Here is an 8,411-nt window from a genome sequence, read left to right as displayed (position 1 = left end):
TGTGTATGAGCTTCTTGCCAGTACCTACCCACGAGCATATTCCCTGGAGAGCTTGTCACACAGCAGCTGCCACAGTAAATATAAATCAAGAGTTATCCAGTTAGTGGTTTATGTCAGGCTGCTAGTTCAGTAACAGTCCTGATTCATTTTAACCAGGACAGTGACTGTGCTAGAAACACCCCAGTAAGTACTTTGTAAATAGAGTCTCTGAGGAAGCGCTCCCTTCGGCTTGTTTACTGGTCCGTATCAAAGTTGCTTCCTTGTTTCTGGGTACATTTATTCAAGAAGAGCAGCTTAAAAGGAGAGGATGAAGTTTGGTTTCTCTTTTTTTGATCACCCCTTCACCATTCTCAGACCCCATTCTAAGGAATCAGTTCAACCATGACTTCAGAAAACCACATCCTCCAAACAGAGGCCTTATGGTTTGGTTTCCCAGTGCATTGCCAGTCTTTCTTCACCAAAAGCAGCGTGGCCTAGACATTAGCTCTAGCCTTCTTCTGCTTCTGCTTGACCGAGCGTTTCTTTTCCACATAACCAATTATTTTCAGTATCTATAAGTACTTTAATAAGGCTAGAATTCTTTATAAAAGTAGAATGGGTCCCTAATCACCCTACTTTTTTTTTTCAGCGTCCTACCTGATGGTTTTGTTGGTTCCCTAGCCCTTATTTGTGCATCAGTTTCATTGACTTTAAAACATCGTTGTAAAATATCTCCTTCTCCCATAGGCAAAACTCAAAAACCCAGCGTTCTGCCTACCAAGTCATCCACGGAGTCCAACTTAAAGTCTTTCAATAGGAGTCAGCCAGGCAACTACCCGACATTGCCTTTAACGAAATCAGGGGAGGTGCGCAAGCAGGGAGAGGAGGGCAGGCTGGGACGAGGTCTAGCCGCGGACACTGCCAAGTGCTGTGACGTGCCCTGTGTAACTGGTTTGAGTAAAAACCGAAGGAGCCTTCCGGTTTCCATCTGTCGCAGCTGTGAAACCCTGGAGGGTCCTGAGCCCGTGGAAAGTTGGCCCCGTTCCCATTCCCTGGATGACCTTCAGGGAGATGCCGATGTTGGCAAGGATGTGCCTACCGAGGTGCCGGAAACCTGTCCTCAGAATGTACTGGAAGTGCCACAGAAGGCAGCTGCCTGCACCTCCAAGGCTCTGCCCCGAGGCCGAGATCCCACTGCAGAAGATGGGATGCTTCTGACCCAAAGCAAGAGATTTTCCGACCCCCCGAAAACGATGGCTAAGAAACTGGATGGCTCCGTGGTGGCCTCCAACCATGGCATAGCTCCTCCTCGGTGTATACCCAGAAATTTCGAGGCTCAGCCTCCTGTTAAACCCGGCTTAACAAGGACGTCTCTTGAGGGTCTCAGAAAAGGACATGACCACCACCCCCTGGGCACCAAAGAAGGGGTAGATGGGGAGCAGAGCGCCTCTGAGACCAGGACGCAGTCCAGACATCCATCGCAGCCCCCGCCTGTGCCAGCCAAGAAAAGCCGAGAGCGCCTGGCCAATGGCCTGCACCTGGTCCCCAGCCCAGAGGCACCCATCCTGCCACTGAAGAAGGCCAGCCCTGCCAGCCCAGTCAGTCCCAGCGACTGCCCCTCTCCTCGGGAGCCCAGGTCTTCCTCGGGAACTGAGCCGGGCAGCCCAGCCTGCACGAAACCTCCACCCTGGCTGGCTGAGCTGCCCGAGAGCACCAGCCTGCAGGAGCACGGTGTGAAGCTGGGCCCCGTGCTGAGCAGAAAGGTTTCCTGCGTCAGGGGTGTGGACCTAGAGATGCTCACCGAGAACAAGCTGCAGGCTGAGGGCATTGATCTCACTGAGGAGCCCTACTCTGATAAGGTATCCAAGGCTTGGGCCTCAGAGCCTTCTAACTGTTTATTCCTTTTGGGTTTTTTTTGGTTCTGTTTTTCAAAATAGGGTTTCCCTGTAGCCCTGTCTGCCCCAAAACTTGCTCTTTAGACCAGGCTGGCCTTGAACTCAGAGATCCGCCTGCCTCTGCCTCCCAAGTGCAGGGATTACAGGCGTGTGCCACTCAGATGAGAGCCAGGAAAGGCCTTGTTCTTTTCGGACTGAGTAGTATGCTCTGCCTCTGAGCTGGGAGTACAACCCCCTAGCCCTGGATGAAATTCAAACACAGCTTCATGGTTTTCTTTTTCTTTTACTTGGTTTTAGTTTGTGGCAGCTGTGCTTTGCAGGGCACAGGATCAGCACCCCGAATTGGCCCTAATAGGATGATGTAATGGGCAAGAGAGACCTGAATCTAGGGGTGCATATCGCACATCAGGTTATGTCTCCGTTTCTGTATAGTTTAACTCTGGTTTCAAATACCTGCATTATCTACTCATAGACAGGTTGTTGTAAGCAAATACAGTTAATGGGAGCATCTATAGAAAATTGTAAAGCATGTATGGTTCAGAACCCTGTTAAGGTGTACTACAGCAATTATACAAATAATCTATATAGAAGGGGGGTGGGTGGGAGCATAATATGAAAATAGCTGATGCACCAAAACCATTTATGTCTATACTGAACTACAGTTCTCATTTGAAAAGAGAAGAGAAAAAAGACTACCAACACCAAAGCGACTTTGAAGATAAATCAGTAATAATAGAGGTGGCTAGACTTTCCTTCTGGAAATGCATCTCCTGTTATAATGTGTCCCCAAGAGTCCTTGTTATTAAATCCTTATGATCATGAATGCCACCTAAGAACACCTTCCCCACCCTTCCCCCTACCCCCAGGCCTTTCCTTCTTTTCCTCCTCTTTGATAACTCTCTGACTGTGTAACTTTGAAGAGAAAATAAGGGAACGTTGTAATGTGGCCTGGTGATATAGTGGCGTGATTCTTAGATGAAGGGCAAATAGTGTCTGTACAGTAATGGTTTAGCTTTCTACCGATGAGGGGACTCTGTTCAACAACACTAAGAAAATGAATTTTGTAAAAATGGGTTTATGGTGTTGGCCTGAAAAACACAGGATTGTGTTGTCCTAGTTATGATTTGAAATATTTCTGTAGAGCTTATCAATATTTGTAAGGTGAAGATACAAGGAGGCTCCTTTTCAAGTACCTGCCCCCATAATAAATAGGTTATTTTCCTTTTGAGCTGAAACTCGGGATGTTTCCTGACAGCTAAGCTGTGGGGATGTGTCTTAGGTGAGGGATATCTCTGAATGTGTCTTAGGTAGGGTGTGTCTGGATGTGTCTTAGGTGAGGGTGTGTCTGTATGTACCATAGGTTGGGGTGTGTCTGTGTTTATCATGGGGGGGATGTCTCTGGATGTGTGTCTAGACCACCATTGATGCCACATTTCTCTGTCCCCCTGCAGCATGGCCGTTGTGGGATCCCTGAAGCTCTGGTACAGAGATATGCAGAGGACTTAGATCAGCCTGAGAGGGATGTTGCCACCAATATGGACCAGATCCGGGTGAAGCTGCTTCGGAAGCAACATCGGATGGCGGTGAGCAACACACATATTTTGTGTGTGTGTGTGTGTGTGTGTGTGTGTGTGTGTGTGTGTAGGGGGGAGGAAACATAGCTTTCTGCAATATATTTAGTTACAAGATCATTACTGGCAGGCATTGATAACACAAAGACTTGCTGGAGCCCTAGGAAAAGACACCTGGGGAGAAAATAATGCCATCAGCCTAGACTTGGGTTTTATTTTTCTGGCTTTTATATGTATTAGAACAGGATTCTACCACTAAGCCACCAACCTGTTATTAGTTATGTGTTGTTTTTCTTTTGTTTTGCTTTGTTTATTTATTTGTTTAGAGACATGGTCAGGTCAGCCTTCAATTTGTGATCTTCCTACCTCAGCCTCTTCCATGCTGGGATTTCAGGCACATTCTTGGATGCCCAAGGCTACGACAGGTCTAGAAAGACAAAAAGGGAGGAAGTTCATCACTAGGAACACCTATTTTTAAAATCCATCCATGGGGACACCAAATTTTAGCCAAATAAATAAGTTCATCCGGGACCTCTGTGTGCATCCCACCACTGCGGTTGACAACAGTGTGTTGTATCCTTGGTGGAAGATGCTGACACAGCTTTATTCTTATTACACGAGAGAAAAACATGTGGATTAGTAGAATAATTAATGTCTGTTAAGTAGCTTGGCTTAGCTATTGTGTGACTTTCGCACTTCTCTAAACACCGTGCTGTATGTCCTAAGTATATAAAACCTCTGCTTCTCGATTTTAAAGGAGTCATTTCCATGCACATGTGCAGTAGTAAAGGTCCAGTTCTAAGCCTGATAGTTCTTTGCTTATCAGATCATGAATCGGTCTTAGTAAAAAAAAAAAAAAAATTATTATCAAGATTTCAAGGTTTTTATTAGGTGAATATTCTATGGCTTAGCCAATTACATATCCATAAGTGTTTAGGGTTTATTCCTTTCTTAGTATTTTAAATGATGTAGTGAAAAGCAGCTTGCTTTAAAACATATCCGTGGGCATCCCAATAATACCTGAGGATTTATTCTCCAGTGAGAGCTTGCTTCATCAAGATCATACAGAATCAGAGCTGGAGAGATGGCTCGCTGGCATAAGCATGAGTACTTGAGCTTTATCTCCAGGACCTATATGAAAAAAATCTGTGTGTCACAGCCCATACCTGTGATCCTACGTGTGGCTGAGGAGGGAGGGAGAGACAAGTGGACCCTGGGAGCTCACTAAGCACCCAGCCTACCTGAGCAAAGTTCTTAATGTTGACCTTGATGTCTCTTAGCGATGACGTATCGCAGTACTGTCTCTCTTAGCCATACAAAAGGTAACTCACAATGCCTGTGCAATCTTCATGGCATGGCTTTCCTTCTTTATACAGATCCCGAGTGGTGGGCTGACGGAAATCTGCAGAAAGCCCCTCTCTCCCGGATGTGTTGCCTCCGTGTCGGATTGGCTCATCTCCATCGGCCTGCCCATGTACACGAGTACCCTTTCTGACGCAGGGTTCAGCACGCTGAGCCAAGTGCCTTCCCTGTCCCACACTTGCCTTCAGGAGGCCGGCATCACCGAGGAGAGACACATAAGGAAACTCATATCGGCAGCCAGACTCTTCAAACTGCCACCAAGCCCTGAGGCCATGTAGCCAGGCCTGCCCTGGCCCTCCCTGGCCCAGAGCCAGCCTCTCACTGTGCTTAGGAAGCCGATGCAATCCCTCCACATCTGCTGGGGTTGACCTGATTGTGAAGAAAAGTTACCCGCTCGGGGCTCACGAAGTGCAGGATTAGGACTCAGAACCGAGGAGCCTCTCTTCCGGAACAGTCCTCCTCCTCCGACGGCTCCTCGAGAAAATCGATGTGGTTCTCTTCGATGCCCAAAGGCAAGACAGGCACTTAGTTCTGTTTTCAGACACGGAAGAGCCAAGATGCCGACTCGCTGCAAACACTGTGCTGTCCAGTCTGTCTTTGTGCTGGCAGAGGGCTGGGAGGACGAGGCAGCCTGCTCGTGTCTGATCGTGCCCTTGCGCATCTGTTGGTCACCCAGCTGGATGCCCGAGCCCAATGGGCTTAGCTAGGCCAAAGCAACGGACTCTGGAGTTACTGTATACTGTTGACCATGCTCATTTGTTCAAAAGCTACAACAGCTGACTCTATCAAGAACAGAACAGTCCTCCTCTCCTGTACATAAACGAGAGACATTTTAATTGCTTTCTAGCAATTAGCTTTTATTTGCCTTAATATAAACTTTTAACCAGTTATCTATCTAGTGTCCACAACTCTTACTTAACCCTAGTTCCAGATCTTCAGCTTAGACTGCCATCTAACGTGTTTGGGATGTTTCCAGCAAAAAATAGCCTTTTTCTTTCTTTCTTTCTTTTTTAAACAGTCTCATTCTAACATGGCTTATTTTATAGGGGTGACTACCAGGCACGTTTCATATTGACTTTTAGTTTTTGAACTAATTAAAAATTCAGTAAAACTCGTTCGGGATTCACAGAGGGGGCACGCGTGTTCTCTTGCCCTTCAGCCTTCTTACTTTAGTGAATGACCATCACAGTGGCCATGGTGTGGCAGTATTTTAGAGATCCTAACCCCATCCATCCCCAAACCCACTCATCAGCTAACAGATTACCTTTGCAGAAAGTCATTGTAAGCTGCATATTTCAGAAAGATTTTTTTTTCTAAAAAGGGAACTAGTTTACACTCATTTAAAGTTCTTTTTGTTTGTATGTTTTTAATTTTTTTTCTTTTTGGCCAGTTCTATAATTATTATTATCTTTCATTTGTTACTTAGATAATTATTTTAATTCAAGCAAAGGTTCATTATGGAGCCAGATAAATCACATCAGCTGTGTGTTAAATATTGCATATTTTCAACTGGTTTTTCCAACTATGATTTCCATGTAATCTACCCTCTTTTTGTCTGGCATCTGGTTTTCTAGCAGTTGGCAAATTTAGACAGGTACACATGCTCCATTGCTTACAAAGTGTTTTTTCTTCACATTCTTACAATCACTATGTGAAGTCTTAAGTTATCATGAAAGCACTTTGAACACAAGGCCGGGATCAGTCCTCTGAGAGTTCATTGGGTTATTAAAACTTGATTTCCCTCAGAAGAGAAGGGCAAGTGATTTTATGAATAACAGAGCCATCCTGGCCATATGCTTTATATAGCTGGATCCATGTCTCTGAGGAAAATCTCAGGTGATTGCCCCCATCCCACACACATTTTAGTATGCGTTGAAAAAATAATAATAATGTTTGGTTTCTTCACTTCCATTTGCCTACTATAAGATGCCATGTGAAGAAGTTGAGGCAGGTTAGAATATAAAAATTAAAGGCACTAGATTTCTATTGGACTCTCAAAAAAGAGCTCATGGTTGGCCTCCAGGGTTAGGCATAGCCCACCCAATGGGTGGGGGTGCAGGGTTCTCTGCCAGCCCAGCACCCAGTCACATGCTGTTGTGGGGGTTGGCATTGAAAAACAGGCTTCTCCTCTTGCTTTTGAAGTAACCCTGGCCTGACCTTGCCGCAGACTGCCCTTCTGATTTTAGCTGAGCGAAGAGAGAGACTGTGCAAAAGCCACCTTGGAGGTAACAAGGGAGGAGGAGAAATCTGGGAATTTCCGAGTTTCAGTTCATTCTTGGTGTTGGGTTTTCTGTTTTAAGTCAATCAAGGAGGTCTTGAGGATGTCATACAGTAGCTTTTGTCACTCGAAACCATTGCCTTTGCATGGAGAATTATCTTCAGGGACCACAAGTTTAGTGTGAATGTCTGATCTGAAGGGGCTGAGGTTTCTTTCTTTCCTTTCTTTCTCTCTACCTCTCTCTCTCTCTCTCTTTCTTTCTTTCTTTCTTTTTCCTTGTATCATATTTGTTTGGTTTTCTTTTGCTTCGAACGTTTCATTTGGTCTGAGAAAAGCCTGAACGTGAGCGCATGACTCTGAGGAGGCTCTGGGCTGCCTGTGACTGTTAGCGGACAGGCGGCCGGCTTTTAGCAATAGCCACTTTTGATCAGTTGCATTTGGTACAGAATTTTGAGTGACGGTGAAAATTGTTGTCTTTGGAAAGCACAAAATTAACCTGGAAAGGCGTTTCGGCTCAGGTAGCTACCCAGAATGCGTGTGATTTGTGTGTCTCAGCTGTCTGCAGAGAAAGCAGCTGCCCAAACTACTACTTACATTCCCAGATAACGAGAGCAAATAGCTTTTCATGGCCTTGCATATTTGGGGGCCCTTTTCTCTGTCCTGACCCCAGGTGTGGATGAAATTGGGAATGTTTCCTCTGTGAGAAATGAATCCCGGACACAGCATAGTGTGTTTCAGTGGAACGGAGTAGATTCCCAAGTCATGCTGTGTGAAGACTGAGTGAGGTTCCAGAAAAAAAATCTGTCTTGAGTCCACGTTATCTTGATTTTTAAAATTGATAGGGAAAAAAACCCCACAAACTGTCAAGCAAGTTATATGACAACTAACAACATTGCACTTTCTGTATATGAAATCAATATTTAAATAACTTATTTTTCTCCATTGCTATTCTTAAACATTGTAAGTAGCTGTAATATACCAATACCAATACGTTCTTGCAATTGCTTCAGCCCAAGAAAGCTGTGTATTGTTTTAAAATTGTAAAAAAAAAAAATTATTGTGATGATCCGTTTTAAAAAAAGGAAGGTAGACAGAAAGGTTTTCCTGTGTATCAAAACTTGTCTATAATTATGTCATCTATGTACCTAGGGGAAAAAGTAAATAAATTTCTTCAGTTGAATCTGTTTCTTCGGTTGTTCCTGTGGCGCTTCAAAGATGAAGAAAAATTAAAGGTTGAGAAGTATAGTGTTTTGTGAAAATATGAATTGTACAGGGTTCTTTTTATTTATTTATTTTTTTAATGACTCAAAAAGGATCTTTGTTTGCCTAATAATCTGTGTGTCCATGTTCACGTGTATATGGGCATGCATGTGCCATGATGCACAT

The 8,411-nt window shown here is 44.6% G+C and overlaps 1 protein-coding gene and 1 long non-coding RNA gene across 9 annotated transcripts in view; one reads left to right on the top strand and one right to left on the bottom strand.

The window, feature by feature from the left end:
* Sash1 (SAM and SH3 domain containing 1) overlaps positions 1–8,205 on the top strand; it is a 314,087-nt gene extending 305,882 nt beyond the window's left edge. For all 8 annotated transcript variants that reach the window (XM_031380357.1, XM_031380358.1, XM_031380356.1 and 5 more), the window contains 3 exons: positions 727–1,838; positions 3,326–3,457; positions 4,822–8,205. In XM_031380357.1, coding sequence (XP_031236217.1) covers positions 727–1,838; positions 3,326–3,457; positions 4,822–5,085 — 1,508 coding nt within the window. In that variant the 3' untranslated portion in view covers positions 5,086–8,205. The remainder of the gene's footprint in view (positions 1–726; positions 1,839–3,325; positions 3,458–4,821) is intronic.
* Positions 3,724–4,891, bottom strand: LOC116097758. The gene is made up of 3 exons (XR_004121551.1): positions 4,687–4,891; positions 4,466–4,576; positions 3,724–3,872 (listed from the first exon to the last, which is right to left on the bottom strand). It is a non-coding gene; the product is annotated as an uncharacterized LOC116097758 (long non-coding RNA).
* Positions 8,206–8,411: the final 206 nt, after the last annotated feature.

The sequence above is a fragment of the Mastomys coucha genome, unplaced genomic scaffold, assembly GCF_008632895.1.
Source record: "Mastomys coucha isolate ucsf_1 unplaced genomic scaffold, UCSF_Mcou_1 pScaffold2, whole genome shotgun sequence".
Lineage (NCBI taxonomy): Eukaryota > Metazoa > Chordata > Mammalia > Rodentia > Muridae > Mastomys > Mastomys coucha.
The sequence above is the reverse complement of the archived record's forward strand: the minus strand, read 5'-3'. Positions and strand labels throughout refer to the sequence as shown.